This window comes from Cheilinus undulatus, linkage group 22 (assembly GCF_018320785.1).
Source record: "Cheilinus undulatus linkage group 22, ASM1832078v1, whole genome shotgun sequence".
In the NCBI taxonomy this organism is placed as follows: Eukaryota; Metazoa; Chordata; class Actinopteri; order Labriformes; family Labridae; genus Cheilinus; species Cheilinus undulatus.
Genome location: NC_054886.1, coordinates 24562808 through 24586127, shown reverse-complemented (window position 1 = coordinate 24586127; position 23320 = coordinate 24562808). Strand labels below are relative to the sequence as shown.

The window sequence follows — 23320 nt, the reverse complement described above, 5'->3', positions numbered from 1 at the left end:
CTTTTTAACCTCTCTCAATAGAGGATGCATTTATATGTGCATCTAAAAAAATAATATCATGAAAAAGTTCATTTTTTCCTGTTATTTAAATGAAGTTAAATGTCATACATTTTAGATTCATCACATACAAAGTGAAATATGCCATACTTTTTTGTTTTGATGTTGATGATTATGACTCAAAGCTCACAAAAAAATAAAAAACAACCATTGCAAAATATTAGAATATCAAAAAACACCAATAATAAAGATTTATAATTAAGAAATGCTGACCTCCTGGAAAATTCCGCTAATTTATGCATCAGTAATTGGTTGTAGCTTTGTTTGCACAAATTACTGCATCTATGCAACCTGATATGGAGCCAATCAGTCTGTGGCACTGCTGGGGTGTTATGAAGCCCAGGTTGCTCTGATAGCAGCCTTCAAGTCGTCTGTGTTGTTAAGTCTGGTGTCTCTCATCTTCCTCTTGACAATAGCCTGGAGATTTTCTATGGGGTTCAGGCCAGAACAGTTTGCTGGCCAATCAAACACGGTAATACCATGGTCAACAAACCAATTTCTGGCAGTTCTGGCTTCACTGTGGGCAGGTGCTTCTTAGCAGATGGAACCATGAAGTGCTCTAAATCTCCTGGTAGATGGCTGCCTTGATAAAGCACAGTGGTCTAACAGCAGCAGGTGACGTGGCACCCCAAACCATCACTGACTGTGGAAAGTAAAAACCCTGGACTTCAAGCACCTTGGATTCTGTGCCTCTCTGATCTTCCTCCAGACTCTGGGGCCTTCATTTCAAAATGAAATTCAAAATTTAGTCTCACCTGAAAACAGGACTGTGGACCACTGAGCAATGGTCCAGTTCTGTTCCTCCTTAGCCCTCGTGAGAAGCTTTTAACATCTGTGGTTCAGACATGGCTCAACACAGCTTCTTGGTAGCCCATTTCTTGGATACATGTGTGTGGGGGCTCTTGATCCATTAACTCCAGTCTCAGTCCACTCCTTGTGAAGCCCCCCTAAGTTCTTGAATCTGCTTTGTTTGACAATCCTCTGAAGGCTGAGCTCAGCCCTGCTGCTTGTTCTCCTTTTCTTACCATACTTTTCTCTTCAATCTCTTCAGCACTCTGAGAACAGCCTGCCCTTTCAGCACTGACCTTCTGTAGCTTGTGGAGAGTACCAGTGATTGTCCTCTGGACATTTGTCAGGTCAGCAGTCTTCCCCATGATTGTGATTGTTTGTACATAATCACAGTGAGAGAATGAAGGCTCAGGAAGCCTTTGCAAATCAGAATTTTCCACAATATTGTAATATTTTGAGATAATAGATTTGTTTTAGATGCACCTGTATATTAAATACATTTAATGTATGTATTCAATCGCATCAAAGAAAACATAGTCGATTTATCACCACACGAACATGCTAATCATTGTGTAATCTCACTCACTCATTTGACACTGACAAATATAGTCAGCATGAAGTAAAGAGCATAATGACTTTCTGCATGAATCACTTGCAAACCAAACATTTCCAAAGGTCAGAACAATCAGTGCTTCAGAGAAAGCTTTCAAAGTGAGCCTCTAGTTTCTCAAGTAAGAAGAATCTGCGTCCTTGTATCATGTTGTTTACTTTCTTTGCCTTAATGGAGGTTCTGAGTTTGTGTTCATGCAGTAGTTTCACATTCTCTCTGTTTCATGGATTTCTACCACCATGTTTACAGACTCACCTTCAGCATCAAGCATCTTAGGGATGTCCAGGAACTTCTCAGCCACATCGAAGGCAGTGTTCAGGTTACCGATGGGGTCATCCTACAGGCAGACACATTATCTGTAAGATGTACTGTAGGGCTGCACATTAAAGCTCAGTTTTACCAAAACAGACAAGTTATAATCACTGAAATGAAGAAGGAGAGAGATGGGATTCATACACAGCATCAAACCAGCTTTATAAGGCAGTGCTGGTTTTGGCAGACAAATAAGAGAGTGGATTTCTGCTATGCTACCTTCCTTCATTGTGATTTTGATCTGCTGTCAAAATTTTCTGGAAGGAGAATATAAACACTTCCCTCTTTGCTATCTGACCGCTAAGGAAAAAAAAACAGCTTTGCAGAGAACATCAAGTATTCTCTTTTATATCAGTAAATAAAAAAGTGGATATATCTAGCACAAATATATTGCATAATACAAATCCAAATGTCATCTACTGCCATCTACTACTTGAATCCCACACCAAGCCAAAGATACTCTGACATATAGGTAGGCTTGAGCAACAGCATACATCAATCACATCAACCAGAGATTTGATTTTACACATTAGAGTTAATGCTGGATTATCACACTCTGTTTAAATAAATGTTGTAGACTCAATATTCATGTAATAGAGGTATCTTACAAGATGCCTATTAAAATACAAGAGTATTAAAGGGTACTACTGTAAAAGTTTTAGTCGCTCATTAAATGAAAGTGCTTCCAATGAGCCAAAGAAGGCAGTGACGCAAATATGATTAGAAGTTAATGAGACTATATGAAAGAAAATAAAAGCACCCTAAAAATGGTTGTGTTAAATTGTTAGGTATGTATCAGCTATAAACCAACATTTCAACATTCATAAGCCCAGTTCAGACAGAAGATTAGCAACACTACAGGATCCTTTTAGAAGAATCTTGTATGCATCCTGGATCAGTCATGACAATTTAGAAATAACACAAAGCAAATTAAGCATAGGGGGAAGAGAATGTGAGGAAATTAAGAAAAAGAAGGAAAGACAGAGCACCTTTCTCAGTTTGGAGTAGTCAATGAGGTCAGGTCTGTGTCTGTGGATGAGGGCACACAGAGCCAGGCCATCCTTCCAACTGAGCCACGAAAACAAGATGAGAAAAAGAAAGACTCATGAAACAAAGAAGGATGAGGAAGAAAAAGAGGGTCAAGTGAAAGCATAAGGCAAACTGTGTAAGAGGAGAGAAACACATTTTTTTAAGACAGAAAAAGTGAAGCAGCTGTAGTTCCTTATCAATTCCACAGTCTGGCGATGTCGACTCACCTGATGTGGAAGTTCTGCACGTTGACGTTCCTGTAGGGGGCAGTCTTCCTCTGGCACCAAAGCAGCAGACCCTCCTTAGCAGAGGTCTCTGGAAAAGAACAGGAGGGAAATGAAGAGCACTGAAACCCAATAACAGCTTTAATCAAGCATTATTACATAAAAACAGAACAGCACATTTTAAGACTGATTTCTAGAAGTGATCAGAGGATAAAAAAGACCATACGTCCTATAAAAGCTCAGATCATGCCCATTTGTCTGTTTACAAATGAAAACCTGAACTTTTAAGGTCAACAGATAGTTTAAAGATGTCCTGAACTTGTGGAGAGATGAGGTTTTGAGAGAGTTTAGGTGTCAAAAGGAATTTAATCTATAACATAGCAGGAGATATTGAGGATCAGGAGCAATAAAAGTGGTGTTAAAGAAGATGATTTCAAGGTGAGATTCAGTAGTGTAAGGAAGGACGGGGTAAACAAGGCCTGACACCTTTATAAACAACAATTTATTGTTTGTCTGCACAACAGCATTGGGGTTTTAAAGAAATGACACAAGGTCAGGAAAGAGTTCAGAAAAGTTTGTCCTGTGTTCTTAGTAGGGGGCTAAGAACTTTAAAATACATCAGTCAAGCTCACTGACATAAGACTGCATTAAAAATCATCTGAAATTATTAGGTTTGCATAACATCTGCATACTGTTTAAAGATTCAGACTGGGATATTTTGTCTTATTTGACAGGACAGGAGATAAAGAAGAAATCAGCAACACAGAGTGGGAAATGACAGAAAGAGGGGGCCAGGGATCAGATATGAACCTAGTCAGCCCACTTGGAGGACTACAGCCTCTATCCAAAGCATGAGTGAGATGTTTGCACTTTTTTGTCATATTTCCTTTTTTAAATGCTCCATTTATCTAGAGGAATGACCCAATCTTTCCCATTTACTTATATTCATTCTGATGGAACGTTTTCACCCAGAAAAGGGCACTGCCAGCATTGTTTGGGCAAAGTACCCAGATAGGTTGATCTTATGAGTGTGGATTGTTCCTTAGCACAAAAACCAATGTTAAACAAAAAAGCTTGTGGTTGTCCTTTTATCTGTTAAAGATCCTTAGCAAGAAACATATACCATGGTAAATAGATTTTTTATTGTTGGTTTGTTTCTTTACTGCTGGAGTATATGTGCCCAGTCCTTTTGAGTATTCCTTAAAAAATACAAACCTTCAAACCTCAGATTCCCTTTACATATGAACAGTCATTAAGAGCATACTAATAGCAGTACCAGTAAAAGAACAAGGCAAGAGACAGCTCATACAAAGACACATGCACACACACCTTCCACAGAGATGTCCTGGATAGCGAAACGCAGGATGATGGTCCAGATCATACCAAGAGTCATCTTCACATTACCGTCAACAATTTCTGTAAAGACATACAGACATCTAAATAATTGATGTGACTTGACAGCATATAGAAAATAAATTCTACCTCTCAGTCTATATGAGGTTACAAGTTCAGTATCTGCTTTTGAAGCTGCTGCTGTTGATGCTAATTGAATTTCACTCGTCTTGAAGGCTTAAGAGGAATCTTGGCTGCAATTAAAGTGATGAAAATTAAAGTTGCAGTCAAAACTTACTTAACTGCTTTTGAAGATCTGTGATTTAAAGCTCTCAGCAACTTTTCATGAACTCTCAGCCTCAACTGTTTATTCCCTACTGAGCGTTTACTCAGTTTAACCTCAGAGAAAGAATATCAATGGGAAGCATTTTTACCGCATCAACACATTCTCCCGCTTAGAAACTCACTCTGTTTTTTTCTCTTCAACTCTCATGTTACAGTGTCTGTCTTCAGCACACCCAGTATAGCACAGTTTCCCTGGCATATTTCAATTTACAAACTGTTTTAAATTTTCATCAACAGAAATGCTTTAATATGGTGATTCAATGCAGGATTGATTCAGATGTACAGTTATTGGGAACTCATGGTAATTTTAATTAGATTAAAAATGGATGTCTAGCATTTGGAGTATCAATGCTTCAATTTCTGCCACTGCTCTAATCTGAATTCTCCTGATGCTGTGGACTTCATCGACCATCTGGTGCCCAAAAATAGGACCAAGAAATGCAAATACTCTTTGACCTTGGTATGTTTAATACAAGAAAGTGAAATTAGGTGGCAGAGGGAGGATGGTGATAAAGAAGAGGAGTTTTAAGTCTCACCCTCAGCACCAATAGACACCAGTTTGACCCCCTTGCTGCAGATGAAGTCCAGGGCTTTGTTCACGTTGGCAATCTTGTGGAAACGCATCTTGCCTTTGTCGGGTTTGGGCAGCCTCTCCCCTGAAAGACAAGGGAAAGATTTACTTCCACTGAAACAATGATTTAACTGCTCAGTCTACAGAGAATAATTAAATGCCGAGGTTAATATAAAAAATATCCACATTCTCTGTTGCTGCATATGAAAAGATGAAGATTTTACAGTGTATTATGTAACAAAGTTGTGTTTATTTTCTACAATCTTTTGCCAGTTTTCAAAACAAAACTAATCCATCATAAAAAAACTAAGTGTTTCTCCTTCAGTATATCAAAAAAGATAAATAGAACCTGGACAATATTTATATTTCTTCATATTTATTATAGGTATGGTCAGTAGGTGAAGTGATTCACCCTGTAATTTCAGCTTATTTTTCCACATATAATGAAGTGATTCTCATTAAATTGGCCATTTAATCACCTGTGTTTATTGCTGTAGGGGTCCTGTCCCTGCATCTCTAAAGTTATACATGAGTACAATATCAAAACTGAGAAGAGTAAGATTGTGGGGGGGGGGGGCTGATGGATGGAAGGCAGACATGATTAATGGATAAAACTGACATAACACGTTAAAAATGTCAAAAATCAACTTTTACTTTGCATTGATGATGAGGAAAAATATGGAAAAAAATCACTGTCAAGGTTTTCAAGTGATTTACATGATACTACTCTCTTGGAGGAAAAAAGTTGTGTTTCCTTTATCATTAAATGTTTTTTTGGTAAATGTCTAAAAAAGAAAGAAAATGAATAGGAGGGCATCATCACATGCCTTGGAACAAAAAAATCTTGGCTTATTGGAAAGTGTAGCTCAATAAAATGTTTATTTAGAAAAATCCAACACTCAATTTGTGAGCACTGACTGGCTAATGCATAAGAAAGTAATTTATTACTGAAAAAGCCCTCCTTTTTCTTTTGTGGACACAAAAAGGGAAAAAAGTACCTCAAATATCTGCACTGTTTCTGTTTCTCTCCTACCTGTTGGCATAGTACCAGCGTAAATGCAGCTGTGTTAGTGCATGCACTTCATCAATTGATCGATACAGTGAGATGTCAGAGAGGGCAGTATCACACAGTGGGATTATCCCCTTTATGGTGAATTGTAGACATATGGATAAAATATTTGTATCATAATTTAAAAGATCATATTGTATTGTTTTCATTAATCAGCTGTGCAGCTGCTCCGATAAAGCATACAGCATTACGTGCAACCTGTCATAATGTTTGATCAATTTACATCTATTAGTCACAGGGGTGAAAAATGCAATCAAAAAATGAATCCTGATTAATCACCCACTGCATATTTGTGATGAAGTGGAGCATTATATAACATTTCCTACTTGTTAGTTAGGCCAGTAATTAAACAGCAGCATGTAACCATCACACACTCTCAACCAGCTTGTTGTTCATTATGTACGTTGCTGGCTACATATGAGATTGTTTTATGCATTGCCCAGTGATAAACAATAAAATGCCATTTTCAGATCACTAAGAGAGACCAAAATAATGAGACTATCCTTGATCATATCGTGACAAATATCTCAGTCCTCTGAGTTGTCAGTGAATCATTGTTGGGGGTCTGCTCTCATTCAGGAGGACTCTCCATGAAGTAAATCTTGTGTACTGTGCACTTCCTGTTTCTTCAAAAGTTAATGTTTGTCACGACAGCTTCTTTCCAGTGTCCTTTTCTTTCTTATGCATAGAAAATAAAGTTGAAAGAAGAATAACTGTCATGTCAGCTTTCATTCACAATGCACAAATATCAAAGTGAGAAACCGCAGTAATCACAGCTTGTTTACTTCCAGGTAGTTCTCCTAAATTTTCTTTCCTGTGGGCCAAGTTTTGGATTTTTCTTTAATATAACTTGAATTGGTCAAGTTAAAGGCTGTTAAATGACCAAAAAAGCAATGTCAGTAATAGCCGCTCTTCTCTTGATTTCCAATAGCACTTGACCAGAGATTTAGAGGCTAAACTGCAAACCTCTCAATTTGGTGTTCAGATCAGAAGTTTAAGTGAAACAGCTAATCAAGTATGAATGAGAAATATTGCTAAATGATATGCAAGCCAAAGAGCAGCACCTCTTTTCACACAAACTCAAAAATAACTCCGGAGAGCTGAAAGCGTAGGTGTACACATGTTAATATGTAAATATTATCATTATTATTTTTGTTACAAACTTTGGTTATATTGTATTTTAGTATTGTTTGCACAATGTATTTCTACTTTTGTTAATATGTCTAATTTTAGTCTCTCTCTTATTGAGCTGTTGTAATGACCAAATTTCCCTAATGAGGGATCAATAAAGGATTATCTTATCTTACCCTAAAATGTGAGAGATTTGTAATGATTCAAGTCAGTATTAAATTGTTTTAGTTCCATGGTTGATTCTGTTTTGACACTTGAAAATGTGCAAAATATGCATTATAAAGACATGACATTACAAAACTGCCAAAAAAGACTTCCTAACAACATCGTATCATGGTTGAATACAGTGAGCATTTACAATGAATGAGTAAATCAACTACAAATGTGTGTAAGGGTGTGTGGATGATGTACCTGATATGACCTCCAGCAGCAGCATGAGTTTGAGGCCATTTCTGAAATCCTCTTCAATGTTCTCGATTTGTGTGCCGGCCTTTCTCAAGTGGGAGTTACACCAAGCTGTGAAGGTCTGAAAGTGAGAGAGAGAGCGAGAGGGTCACACAATGTCAACTGTCAGACTGTACAACATTCACAGACACTGACAGCAGGTGACACAACTTCACCTGCTACACACGCTAGAGACAATGCTGTATCCAACACACACATTAACACACTCACTCACACATATAGACTGCGTGATGTTTCCCAAGGTAGAAACTGCTGAGCAAGTCCTGAACTGTCCCCTTCAATTTAGGACCTTGTTGTCATGTGACTGCTGACAGTGAAAACACACATTCATGTATTTTTATCAGTTTGACTAAACTGTCCTGGTCATGAAATAACAAACTTCTTATCCATAGAAAACAGTTTTTGGTAACTGTCTGTTGGTAATTAAGCTAAAAACAGGTCAGGATGTAAAGAAAAACTTTGAGAGATGACCCGGGTTCGAATCTGGCCCGTGGCACTATTTCCTGCATGTCTCTCCCCACTCCCTTCCCTGTTTCTGACTCTGTCCACTATCCTCTCTCTAATGCACAAAAGAGCCCAAAAATAAATCTTAAAAAAAAAAAATAAGAGAGCTAATTAATGTCTATCCTACCAACATGGACTTCTACTGTGAATTACTTTTTAATTGTTGTGATCTACTACAACATTGATTTTTTTTTCACAGCCCTTCTGAGTAAATGAGGAAGATGGAGTCTGAGGATAACTGTCCTGCCAATGCTACGACAGCTGCAGACATGACAGATTCTCTCCTGTCCTGGAAGCTGAAATTCAAAGCCAGTACACCAGTGTTAACAAAGAAATGTCAAGTTATGGGAAGTTCATAAGACTTTTCGAAATGCAGCAAAGACGAATTTTTTTTTTACTTTGTCTCAATCAATTTTTAATGCTTGTTTAGATCCTGTGTTCTTAACAACTTATAGGGCTGTAGATCAGCTGATTTAAAAAACGTCATTTTCGTCCTCTCAGTATTTCCAGCAAGGGGCTTCCAAAGGAAACTGTGTTGGCTCTATTTTTTCTCCTAGTCTCAATGCTGTTCATGTTTGTGTGGAGCCATTTTGAATGTTTTAATTGATGGACATGTTGTCAGAAACACATCTGCTTAATAATGTCACTGCTTCTGTCTTGTCCTCGTCTCTGTCCATCACCATGTTTCACTAGAAAACAAAATGTTCCCAAAAAGGAGGCGTCATAGCTGGGAATCTTCAGGCTATCACTATTGTTTGCTGTGGTTGTGTGGTTGCCAGGACAGTGTGGGTGCTTTGCCCCGCATGTACTTGTTCAGTACACATCTGTACCATACCGAGAGGCCCTTACTGAATCTGTATGGTACGAGTTAGTAGTAACCTTTACACCCCTACTTCAGCAGCAATCAAACAAAATCCTGCACATTCCTGCACACTTCTGTTGACATTGTTTTAAGTTCTTTGGAGTGTAACTGTTGTGAAACAACACATTACTCACTAAGACAACTTGCTAGAACAAATAAGTGTGCATGAAATATTGCAAATGTGACTTGGCATGACTGTAAGTTCAAGGTAAGTGCAGCACTCCTCTCGACAATCTTGAAATGTTTCAGATAGTTTGGTATTTTCTTAACCTTTTCTCCACCTTAAAATTTGTAAGTCTGTCAGTAAGTTTTCTTTTTTATTTTGCACATAGCATCTTTTGAACAGATTAGACAGAAGTGCAAAAAATAATTAAAATAAAGCAAACCAAAGAAAGCTGTTGTGGATAAATCAAGTGTATTGCTTTATCCAGAACCCCATCTAACCTCTTTTCTCTGCAACAGAGGACCAAAGAAACCAGAAAATATTCACATTTTGAAGATTAAACCAAGCATTTTTAATTACTGAAACTAGGGCGCTAACTCAGCCCAGCATTTATTGTGTGACGAACAGTATACATTTATACAAAAAAGGCAAAAAATGGCCCAAGATAAAGCTTGATTAAATGATTATTAAAGAAAGACGTGTCAATATTTTCTGGTTAGAAAACAATTAAGATTAGTCAACTCTGTGCATTATAGTCTCCTTCCCCATCTTTTTCGGGAGTTTATTTCAGATGGCATTATTTGGAGTTACTGACATGATGCATGATGCAATAATTCTGTCTTTACTTAAGTCTTTAAACTTGAGAGTGTTCAGTTCATTAGTGTTACAGCCCCACTGCAGGTAACTCCCTAGCTTTTAGTCCTCAAGCTTGTGTAGAGAATAGGTGCTGTCTTTGACTAAGCAGATCTCTCATTTATGAAAGCAAACTACTCATTAGGTAACGTCACTGTGTGCATAACATGCAAAAGCAGATGCTGATGTAAAAGGCTCACAGTTGCTGAGGGCTTTATTTTGTTCTGTCTGGAAAAATGCCTAATGGCGTCGGCCGTGCTCATCAGGGACAATTCAAATGGTTCCATCAGGCCGTTAAATCAATTGCTAGATGTTTTTTTGAGAGGCTTTCATGGTGTTCAGCTTCAAACGTGTGTGTGCATGTGTGTATTAGCGCTGCTGCAGCAGAGCCAAAACTTTGCCAGGGTTTGGAGGATGTGTGGGTGTAGAAGCAGAATAAGTACATGAGCTGAATAACTAACTACAGATGACAGTGTGGGTGGAGAGAGAGAGAGGGAGAGGGAGAGAGGGGGGGCTCAGCAGGTGAGAGAATAAATTAGCATTTCAGCCGAGTACATTAAACAGCTCAGAAATCAAAACGTACATGTACAGTATGTGGGCGTGTGTTTGTATCTATGTGTGCTTTCATGTCTATCGCTGCACTGGGCTGTGACTGTAGATCTACACGGGTGGACAGAGAAACAAATCCACAGAGACAGGGAGAAGTGACAGTGACAGGAAAAAAGGGGGGGGGTTTGACAGAAAGAAACCATACCAATAACTGACTGACAGAGGAGAAAAGAAGAGGAAAAAGTGCAACAGAAAAACTCTCCTTGCAGGGAGAATCTGCACATATCTACACAAACTGAAGGATCATTTGGTTAGGCCATAGCAAACACTGAACCTGACCTTCCTCCTGTGTCTCCCTCCTGCTTATTTTATGGTCACCTCCATTTGTAAGCATCAGCAAATAGTATTTGGATCGTTGTATGGAAAAACCACAAATTCCAGAAATTTTAGTCAACTTGTTGAAATTGTTATAGAAACTTTTGCTGACTGTCTGGGTTGAGAAAAATCTCAATATAGACAATTAATGTTATCATTAATCATCACTGATAAGTTACTGGTACTATTTATTGATATTTTTAATTCTAAGTAGGTTTGCCACCAGTTTGACTCACATTCCACCACTTCATGACTCCTCACAGTGGTGCTTAAGACATTAATGAGGTAGGGATGTACAGATGTATCAGTGGAGTCAGCTGACATAGGCCCTGTTTACAAAAATCAGCCATCAGCCAAATCATTAGTCATTAATAGTTATCAGTTGTCAATGTAGTATGAGCTGTGTTGAATCAATGTTATGCTGGGATCTGGTATAGCTAGCTGCTGAATTAAGTAAGAGGGTTTTTTACAGTGCTGAAAAACGTGACCTCTTAGATGAACTCTGATCTGATTTCATGGTCAAATGTGAATTAAAGTTTTGACATAATAGGAGTGTTACACCAAAAAGAAGTATTCAAAAACATCAGTCTCAGCATCAGCACTGGTTAAGTTGTTAATTAAAACATCTGTATTGGCCCTCATTTTTACAATCTGCATCTTCATAATGGGGGTAACAGGAGTACAGATTAATAAGCCAAGGGTGATGTAAACGGCAGAAATAAAAAGAAGACAGCAGAAAAATGTCAGACCACAGTGAAAAGAAGTTAAGAGATGAGAAAAGAGGTGACACCGGCACAAAAATACACAAAAAAAATTAATCCAGCATTTGACCTTTATTAAAGGTCTCTGAAATTCAGCAATTAATCAGCTACTGTTAATTATCAATCTAAGAGTGCCCCACAATGTTTCAATACTCACAGATTGCTTTGTCATGATACTGTCATTATTATGAGCCATGTGTCACATCACCTCATGAGCACCCATTGTATACTTAAACAACAAAAACATTAATAGCTCAGTGGAAATACAGTGTTTCCCACACATTCAAAGCCAACTAAATATATCTGCTAACCATTTTTCCCTTCTTTTTAAAAAATAAATAATTAAAATCATGCACGATAAAGAGATGTCCATTAGTACATCCTTCCACTAAATGCACTGTTAGAGGAGCAGCATCTAGTATTTAATTTAAAGTTTCATATCCCCTCATTGAAATATTTCCTACAGCCTCTTGCTGCCATTTTCATCCTGGACTACTGCACTGATAGATAAAATGTTGGATGGATAAGATGATAGATGGCTGATAGATCTGCTATGATAGTTCTTTACATATTATTACCATCATTACTGACATCATAAAGCCATATCAATCAACATGGGTGATAAGTTTATAGCCATAACTGCCATAAATGTTTCTACCATTTGTTATTTTGTTATTTCTCTTATCTCTTTCTCACCTACCCCAACCCCCAGCTTCGGCAGATGGCTGTTAACCTGAGTCTGGTTCTGGTGTGTTAAATTGAAGGTTTTCCTCGCCACTATTACAATGCTAAATGCTGCTAGTGCTGAGCTCATGGTGATTAGAGTTGGGTCTTTGTAATAATGCATCAAGGAGTAGGACCTAGACCTGCCCTCTTTGTGAAGTGTCTGCAGAAAACTTTGGTCATTAATTGGAGCTATATAAATAAAAAACTGATTGATTGATGGGTTGATTGATTATATGGTTGTTGCATCCTCATCAATATCAAGACCTCTTACACAAAACTCACCTGCTGTGACTAGAGATTTAAAAAATTTCAAAAGGAGAGTCACGTTATTTGCACATCTTTACGCAGTGTACTGCTGATTCATCCAGTCAAAAAAGCAGAGAGACAAATAAACCTACAAAATGAGGGGGGGTGAGCCCCTCTGCCTCCGCTAGTGCCTAAGTACAGTATCCTTCTTTGGGAAACACTGAGGTGCCATTAATTTTTTTTGAAAGAAGCAAAGAAGTAATGCAGTTTATAAAGATTTTCCAGGTTAATTGAAGAAGTTTATTGTCATGATCCAAACAATATAAGAAAGCTAAAAACTAAAGAGAAAAGTGACATCTTTACATTGATTCTTTCTTTAAAGCAAAAGTCCAAAGACTAAAGCCTCCTCATTGCTGATTAGAAAAAAAAAGCAAGTGTTTACACAGTAGAATCTGAAATGGCAGGAATCATTGCACCTCTACTGAGTAAGAGTTATGGAACAGCTTCTATTGTGCTTTATCATGCAATGCTAACCTAATATTTTCAGGGAAGTTGGTATACAATAGAGGATAATTATGAGTAGAAATGCAACAATGGTGAAAATCAAGTCCAATACCGGTGTTTAAATGGGAAAAGCTAATTGCCATTACTATTAGGTGTTTGTCCAAGGACTCAATTTTGTCTGTGTAAAAAAAAACAACAACCTTTTTTCTAAATGAGCAGTTGAGCTTAGAAGGGTACATACATGCCACCATTAAAAGTAGTCCTACACAACAGATACAATTATGCTACTGGAATCTGTTCACACCACACTGTTTGATGTGTCTGTATGTCAACAAGGCTGATACAACTGATACTGAAGCTGAACTAATGCATTGGAGAATTACTAATTATGAGAGTTTTGTACTTTACTTAATAGTCTTTTTTTATGAATTTCTACTTCTATATCTAGAGGAATATCTTGTTCAAAAAGCACACCAATTACTTTGCTGGAATTAAATAATAATAAAAAAATAATAATATTGTTCTATTTCATAAAAAAATTCTAATTCTAACAGTATCAATAATCTGCTCTTTTTCTCAGATGGTTATTCTTCTAATGGTATTTAACCCTATGTAGAGCACTGGTCTTAAATCTCAGCAGTGTTAAATGGATAAACTTGTCCTTAATGTATAAATATATGTACATACAGATAATGTCTTTCTAAATAACATTTCTATACAGGTAATAATCAATTCCTCTTGAAACAGCCATAAAATGTTATTTGTCCTAGTAGTTCATTTTGCCCATGATACTTTGGAATAAAGTACTTTTCTCATCATTAAATTTCTTTACAGTGAGGAATCGGTTCTTATGTGTTCTCCCTTTTCAAAAACAACAACTGAATTGTACTTCCTCACAAAAACACAACTCAACATTTGGACATAAAATACAACAGACTTCCTTAAACGATAACTTGAGCAAAGCTGTGTTTAAAGAGCAGAGACAGAGAGACAGTTGTGGGAAGAGAAAGAGCGGGGCAGCCAAGAGGAGAACTGAGAGGAGTGACAGGAATGCCCAGGCCCTGGTGTAATTTGATGTACGGGTCTGGAGAGGAAAAGAGGCCGCCTGTCCAACCAGCCGGGGTCCCAGCAGGTGCTTGTCTCTTTTGCCATGCATGACCAAATTTAGACAGGCTCCTAATCCAGCACGTACAGGCCACCGGGACAAGGCAGAGAGGGGACGGTAAGGTGTGTAAAGGAGGGAAGGAAGGTGGGAGGAGGAGGGGGAGAGCTGGAGGAGCGGGGAGGGGGGAGGTGGGGGCTAAATTAGGTAGAAGAGGAGGGGAAAAGACCAAAAAGTGGAGGGGGGGTAAGGAGGCTAAATTGGGTTGCTATGGGACACCAGCGGACAGCTGAGAAGGCAGGATTCCTGAGGTGAACTGTAAGAGTCCAAGATGGAGAGGAAGAAAGAGGAGGAGGGGGAGGAGGGGAGAAGAAAGGGGAAGGAATGGATTGAGGAGGGTGACGTGCATAAAATAATAACTGGAGAAAGTGTGGGGAAGATGAGAGGGGTGAGGGCTCGCCAACATCAAAGGAAGACTGTTACAAGGCTAACTGGCAGTAATTGAAATAAAGGATAATCTAATAGAGCTAAATATACAAACACGGTTTGGATTCATTAAACCAAAATACTGAACAGAGCACCGCAGGATAGAAAAACAATTATCTGACATACCTGTGAAAGCTATTATTACAACCCCTCTGCTTGTAATGCTTGGTTATGTCATCTGTGGGTTTGTTTTAATGCCTGTGGTGGTCTGCAGAGTCCACCAGCATGAAGTCACCCTCCATCCCAACATCACCCCCCTCACCCTCCTCTCCTCTGTCTTCCCACACCTGTTGGTCTGGCCTGGCTCTGCTCGGCCTTTTTACAGGTCCTTCCTGTAAAATGAGGTCACAGTGGACCAGCTGAATGCCTGTCATAACTGCAACCCCCTCCCACTCACTATCCTCTAAGGGGGAATCAGGGCTGCTGACCCTCAATACAGCTGACATGCACATACACACACGATCCCACACACACACAGAGGCTCCGAGCCCTTAATATTGTCAGCGAGCTCGGCTGTCTGTCAAAGAGCTGATGCAAACATAGCACTGTGTGGAGTTACAGTGGGCGCCCTCAGAGGGGAGGCAACGGGCAACAGACCTGATCAATATGCACCATATTTACCTCTGCAAAGCACAGAGTTGGTTCAAGAATATCTTTAGGTGGAAGATAGTAATACTGTGCACACTGGTGCTTTTACAAACAGAAAATAAGAGTTTAAGCCATTTGACTCTTTCAGCTATCACAAAAAATATAAATAGAAGATCCAGAAACACAATTAACTAGTCAGTTAGTTAGCTAATAAATTGGTTCAAGGTTTTTTTTCAATAACATATTTTAGCTGTTGGGGAGGGTTTAAAGAAAGCTAAAGCACTGGGTCCATAATATTTACAAACTTGGGACAAACTGCTTTGTCCAGCAAGTGTAATAACAGAACAGAAAGAGTGACTTAATCTATTAACTGGAAATATTTATGGAAGAATTTCAAGGGGACATATAAAAAAAACACTTTTAAGTTTTTGTGTATATGGTGTATCTACTGTCCCACAAAATGTGAAATGAGTCTTTTTGACTTTCACTTCTGTCTGAAAACATGAAATCTGATGGTCTGTTCAGGATCTGTGCACACTGTGGCATCACAATGAGCCATTATTATAATACTAGCCCTAGTTCTGCACAATTCATCTATTTGCAATCAGGATGTCGGACTATGAAATTACATAATCTCATAAAAGGCAGCGATCATTTTTGTATTAAGTAGTACTGCTGCCCTTTGTAGAAGTACCTTTATTTTAAAAAAGGAAACACTTTTTTAATATTTAGTTATTTTGATTGTAAAAACTTCTGATTTTAAATTTGTCTATGCTACTTAATATTTGTATGATTTGAGATGAGAAATACATGCCTCAAAACTACTTTTCTCTGCATTTCCCTTGATAACCAAGCAAGTGGACTCATGGTGCCACTTATGTATCAAATCGAGATCGCAACTTGCATAACCACAACTGCACAATATTACAAGACCATGCAGCACTAACCAGCCCTTCACCTGGTATCTCCACCCACAGCCATGGAAGCACACAGCTGTACTTGTGTTTTCACACCCCACTGAAAAGAAATGTGAGTTTAAAGAGACACTCACCAAAATAAAAGCACTGTGAGAGAGGCAGCATCAAAAATACTACTCTGGAGCTTGAGTTGTATTATATTTTGACCAAAGCATGTTCGTTTAGACCACAGGGAACTGTGCTACAACATGGACGAATGGGTATGGTATGTCATCTTTAAGTGGCATATCAAAGCAAAATCATTTACAATGAAAGCATGGCGTATTTCTAATTCAAGGGTTTACTAGCAAAATGTACCAGTTATTTCAAAAGTTGTTATATACGGTTTTTTTTTCTTCTCATGCTACGCACAAAGGTGTTTTGGTTTGGAGTCATGATAATTTAAACTTCTGATTCTAAAAGATTTATGAGAATGAGGTGCTCAAGAGAAAAAAAGCTTTGTGTGGATCTACTAAGCTATAAATGTTCGATAGTTTGATACCTCATGTTTTAAAACTTTGCAGTATTTTTCTTTTTTAGTGATCAATAGTATTAAGGGGTACAGAAGCTCTAAAAAACTGCATCTACTTCATAAGACAGGTGCAGGAGAGAAATAAATTCATGCAAACTCTTGCACACAAATTGCACAAAAACAAATGTTGCCAATGATTTTGAGCAATACAGAGTGCAGAAGTTTTCCTGCAATTGCAATACAACTCATTATAGGGTTCCTGGGCTTTGCCGTGGTATCCAAACAGGATACATATGAGGGATGCATCATTTCAAGATCAGTACTGGACAATATCAGCCCTGTTGGCCATTGGCAGTGATGTGGCTAAAAAACAAGAGTCAGTTTAAAGACAGCATCCAGAGCTAACTAAATTGAAGAAGAGATATTTTACTGAGAAGAAGAAGCAAACTATTGTAGTGCTATCTTGTTTTCATGGTAAAACATAAGTTAAACACTGGCAAACTGGGAGTATTATACCAAAAGAGATATGGACAAAAAAAACACAGGTATCAATCAGACTGGTATATCATTGGCTCTCATTTTTACAGTCAGTGTATCCTTACACAATGTGGTTGATGTTTTATCAAAACACCATCGATATCTACATTTTGGCATCATGAAACACCAACCAATTGTAAGATAAGTATTTCTTTTAAAGTGTTTAGTTTAATGGAAAAAATTGGTCTTCGCTTGATTAGCTTCTCTTATGTGTTTTATTTTTCACTGCACAGTCAAGGCTTCACTACTCCTTGACTGGATACTGACTCAGCAGGGATCATATCATGTCTAACCTGTGATAACTTCTGCCACAGTGTGTAGGCACAAAACGGCCTCCTGTGGTCTTCCTGTCTTGAATCATTATTACAGGTAAGTAGCTCCAGCCCTCTGTGGTGCCAGTCCAGCCCATTACAGACACGCATGCACACAGCGACCTGATTATTAGCAAAGAAGGAGGACTGCTGTGTCAAGGTGTTCCTTACACTCTCAGAGCTCAGTTTCTCAGCCTTTGACACAGAAATAAAACTCAGACTTCACACTTCTGCTGACAAGAGACAGATAATTATATAAACCTGCAGGACCGTCTTCATTTACTCCTAACCTCTTTGCCATTTCCCTCACTGGTGTCCAGTCCTTTGCCATAGAGGAGGGTTTGATTTAATTACAGACGTCTCTAGTAGCTGATTTGCCTAATTAGCACCCTCAATCAGGGATGGATGATTTAATTAGGGAAATATGCTGCTGGAGTGTTTGTCTGAATTTATCTTGCATACTGATCAGGCTTGTATTCTGTCATCTTAAGTTCTCTTTTTTTCTGCTCAGCTTTATGATGAATCAAAGATTCTGTGCTTATTTACATACCTTCTGACACAAGGCAACTGTGGAGGATGGTAGCACACCATGATTAGTTTAATTTCAGTGTAATTTTTTTAAAGAGCTAGTGATAGGAGGATATATTACAAGAATCTTGCTGAATTTTAGAAATTAAAGTAGTAAATGTCCCAAAAAAGTTTGTATATCACTGAGAATTAGGCAGTATATTTACATTAACCTGAACTGCCAGACAGACTGTTCCAGAACTCCAATACAAAGAAAATATTTCACATCTGTCAGGGCAACCACGCTCTCTGTCACAAGCCAATCAGAGCAACAAAGCATATGACATAGTGGGCACGTACAGCCCCCCAGTTAACTAAATAAACTGAGCTGAACAATCAGTGGAGCCTCTTGGTGAATCAAAGTCATGCTGAAGCTGTTGGAAGAAGAGCAAAAACATGTTTTCTGCCAAGATAAGCTTTCAGTACAGTTCTTTTTTCTTCTTTTAAATAAAGATACAATAAAGATATCATAGGATATAATAAAGAAATTTTAAGTTTGATAAATAAATAACTGCCACTATAGCTACATCCAAGCTAATTGCTTCACCAGTTGCCATTGTTTACAGGCTCGCAGTCAATCTTAACTACCCCCACTACAGCCTTGTTCTCAAAAGACGCTGATTGGTCCACTGACTCTCAGATCAGGAACAAGAGTTTCTGATACCTTATGACAAACATGAATTCTGCCCAAATCTATCAGCCTTGCAAGGTGATCTTCTATATAAAAGCACAGGAATTTACAAGTAAAAATGTAATATTCTAAGAATTATTACAGAAATTACAGACTCTTTGGAATCAAATTATAAATAAAAATACAAAAAGAAACTCATTTTATTAATATTAATTTGAATATTTTTATAACTAATTTAGCTTCAAATTAGGGATGCACAATATTATTGGCATGATATTGGTATCGTTAGATATTAGCTTATAATTAAATAATCGTATCAGCAGTTATTAAACTTTCCGTCAATACTTAGGTCCGTTTAAATTTTCAGCTGAAAATACTGACCGTATGAACATGTAAATAGTAGAGTTTATGCTGGACGGACATACCTACAACAGGTGATGTCATTTTATCATCATACCTTACATTTTTAAGTGTGTTTCAATGACTGAAATTTGTTAATTTGTTAATCCTCAGACTCTAAATTGTGTAATTTCAGAACTGAAGTTTTACGTCTAACTGAATCTAAACATCAATATCAGTATTGGCTAAAATTAAGTTATAAAATATCTGTATATTGCATATCTGCAAATATCCGATACAGTACATTCCTACCAGTGCTAATTTTGTCAGCTAAAAATGTACGTCCACAACCTTTTTCCATGTGGAAGAAAGTAAATGCCTTGACTAAAAGGCAAGACAACATGTGAGGACTTATTGACTAAAATTTGACTATTACATTTTCAATCTTTTTGTCTACTAGAACTAAAGTGTAAAAGTTAGAGATGAGTAAAATATGACTAAAACTAAAAACATTCAATCTTAAGACTAAGACTACATTTAAAAAAGGCTGCGAAAATTAACACTGATCCCTTCTTAGAACCTAAATCGTTAAAATCTGACATGCAAAGTGTTTTTTCCACCTACATGCTGCAGAATTCAGTTCTTAGGAAAAAGGAAGTATGCAATGTAAAGAACAATAAGCAGAGCTTTTCAAGAGGCTTTTTCTGCAATAGGCCTTTACGTAGTCACCATTTCTATGTCATCTTAAAAGAATCTACATACTGGATAAAGCATGCATCATTAAACATAGAAATCATCATTTGAGCCAATGATAAACCTGGGATACTTTTATAGCATCTTCAAATTAGGCCCATAACCTCATTCTTTCGGGTCTTGTTAGCTTACATTAAAAGCCCTGACAGAGGGTTTCCAATTTCATTCTCTTCTTCTGGTTCTTCTGTTATGTCTTTATGCATCATTAAACATAGAAATCATCATTTGAGCCAATGATAAACCTGGGATACTTTTATAGCATCTTCAAATTAGGCCCAGTCTAATCTAAGACATCAACCGAGTCTTATGTGTTCCCTATTTTTCTTCAAGTTGACATGTACTCGGTATTATTGCCTCATCTTTATTTAACAGAGGTATTTATGTCCCACTGCTGGTGTAAAAATAGTCCCCATGCAAGGTTGACATGGCTGACTCCATTCACACCTGTCCACTACAGCCACCTCGGTCACACAAACACCTGTTCTGAAGTCATTCCCCAGACTGAGACACACACATACACACACACATGCTGCATAAACAAATCACAGCCCATTCACGTGCAATCACAATGTTCATAATAATAGCATCACATAAAAGCACTATGCTCTTTTGTTTAAAAGGTTACTCTGTTATTCATGAGAGCATTAATATCACAGAGAAAGGTTTGCAGACACAGATTGATGATAAAGAGATTAAAATTTGGCATTATTTAAGGTTGAGTTAAATTTAAAGGTGTATGGCAATAATTGTCAATAATGCAAATTTCAACTACTCAAAACACATTTTTAGTAAAAACCAAAATGGTTTTATCTACCTTGAAGCTTATAAGAGGCATTTATCGTGAGATACAAAATCTTTTTCACAAGAAGGTCCTGGCTCAAAATGGTTTAATTTACAGCATCAGGCCAAACCTGAAGCCAGATATTAATAAAAGCACCATGGCTTTACACCAACACCACTTCAGCACGCATTCCTGTCAGAAAAGGAAACATGCAATCTCTTCCTCCACAATAAAAGAAGTTCCAACTGTCAACAAACCACAGGTCAGGAGTTATTAAAAACACAGACCACAGAGGCTGAATGTTTTCATGTCATCTTGTCTAGATAAATTAGAATTTTTCAGTATGAGGTTTCAATTTCACTTGAAAAATAGATGTCTGATTAAAAATGTCAGTATGCTGCAAAAGTTTGCACAACTCTCTCTAATGCAATATATATACAGTGCTTAACAAATTTATTAGACCACCAGTTATATTTGTCTCAAAGACCATCCAGCATCATGAGGTGCTTTAATGCAGACTCTTTCATTTTCAGTGAGCTCTCCACATTTTACCATTTTGAACAGGAATGGGAATTTCAAACTGAATTCACCCAAATTTGAGCCGACTCACTGAGCTTCCCTGAGAAGTTAGAAATTACTCAAGCATAACATCCAACCACTGAAACTCATTTTTCTGTTCAGGAATGCAAGTAAATAACTATAATTTGACATATTAATCAAGAAATATTAATGTGCTTTACTATTTTTTTAGTTTTTTTGTGAATTAGTAAATTTGAAAATTCATTAAGAACAACAATAATTATATTTTAACATTAAAAATATCATTTGGGTTAAAGAGCCTCTACATGTTGGTGTATTAACCATTGCAGAAACATAAAAAATGATTTTGGTAATTACCAGTGCTGTTAATTTAGGGCAGCTATGGCACAAACCTTACTTTGGTTAGGGTTAGGGTGGTCTAATACATTTGTTAAGCACTGTATATTGTTTAAGAAAAAGGATAGAGAGATATTCTGTCGACTCATTAAGACCTAAGGCTGCATAAATAACACCCTCTGAAATCTATGTTTGAAAAAACTCCTGAGGGTTTTCTGAAAAACTGCTCTGACATTTTACAAAAATACCTTTCTCAGCAGAAAGAGACCTGAAATAAGAACATTTGAAAGCCTAAAGTCTGGACTTTAACTGTAAATAATTGTCTGTCCCCAAAGTTTGATATTTTTTTAAATAATCAGTCAATCATATCAAAATCATTAATATCCCCTTCAAACACGCCCCTTATCTTTGGCTAGAGTGTCTCCAGTCACACCACAATCTGGGCTTTTCGCCAGTGTTGTTCTTGTCGTCCAAATACTGCTGATGTCTGACTTAATGTTGCGCCCGTCCCTCAGGTTGTCAGCCATTGTCTTTGTCACTGCTCACTTCATCCATGAACTTTTCCACATGGATGCTTAAGAGGCTTGAACTTATCCCACCCGCCTTCTTAAACACATTTCAGCAAACAATTTTGCATTTTTTAAAAAAAAAGGCCAAAATGTGCTGACCATATCAAGTCTTGAAGGTTGAAGCACACCAGCATCACATCTGGTCTTAAAGGTATGTACACCTGGGTGCTGCATTCACGATGAATTGGTTGAAAAAAAGGTTGGATGCATGGAACAAGAGCAATAAAAATACTATATGCCAATTTTTTTTTCTCACGTTGTTGCAGTAATTTTTAAATCAAGATCAGACCTGAAAATAAATATCAAATACTCAATAATTTTTGGAATGATCACAGCCTTGAATAAGTTTATAATGAGCAACAACTTTGATTTTAATGCATTATTATCATTATTTTAATGATTTAATAAATTGATCCACTCAGAGTATTCATGGCCAGAAATGGACATCATACATAAATAGCAATAAAATACTATTACTACTACCATTAATACTACTTTTTTAATTTAAAAGCTTTTGTTGCAATAATTTTTCAGTCACAATCAGACCTGATCATTGATATTAAATTTTGATTTTATAATAATTTTTCCAGGAATTTAACTCTTTCAATGCCATGGCAAGTGAAACACCCTTATGTTTGTAATGTAAAAAAACAAAAGATGAAACTTTTTTTATTCCTTGAAAGGAATTATCAATGAGCAACTTTATTTTTTATGGATTTTTTAAAATAAACAACAGTGTTCCTTTCACGCCAAATAAGGGAAAATGGCTGACATTTGGTGACGAACAGCAGAAAACGCAAATTTGAAGCAATGACCTCTGAATGAAAGTCCAATATCAAAAAATGCATGTTTTTTTACTGCGATTGCTGTGGTTTGAGCATTTTGTTCACCAACATCCTCATTAAAGAGTGTACAGAGGTTATCATTGACCTGTTACTGGTTCTGATATCAAAATTTCAAAAATTCTATTGAAAAGTCTGAGTGGGCTGAAATGAACTGAATAAAGCTAACAGACTAAGAAAAGTAACAGCCTCTGTTCATCTGTCATAAGATGTAGTGGAGGAAAAATGCATAATCTGCTCGTCTGTCCTGACT

At 37.3% G+C, this 23320-nt stretch overlaps 1 protein-coding gene across 1 annotated transcript in view; it reads right to left on the bottom strand.

Moving 5' to 3' along the window:
• The window catches only part of actn3b (actinin alpha 3b), a 47479-nt gene that overhangs the window by 10298 nt on the left and 13861 nt on the right, over positions 1–23320 (bottom strand). The window contains exons 2-7 of the mRNA XM_041779464.1: positions 7881–7995; positions 5235–5354; positions 4351–4437; positions 3025–3112; positions 2758–2836; positions 1712–1793 (exon numbers count right to left, since the gene is read on the bottom strand). Of these exons, the coding sequence (XP_041635398.1) occupies positions 1712–1793; positions 2758–2836; positions 3025–3112; positions 4351–4437; positions 5235–5354; positions 7881–7995 (571 nt within the window). The remainder of the gene's footprint in view (positions 1–1711; positions 1794–2757; positions 2837–3024; positions 3113–4350; positions 4438–5234; positions 5355–7880; positions 7996–23320) is intronic.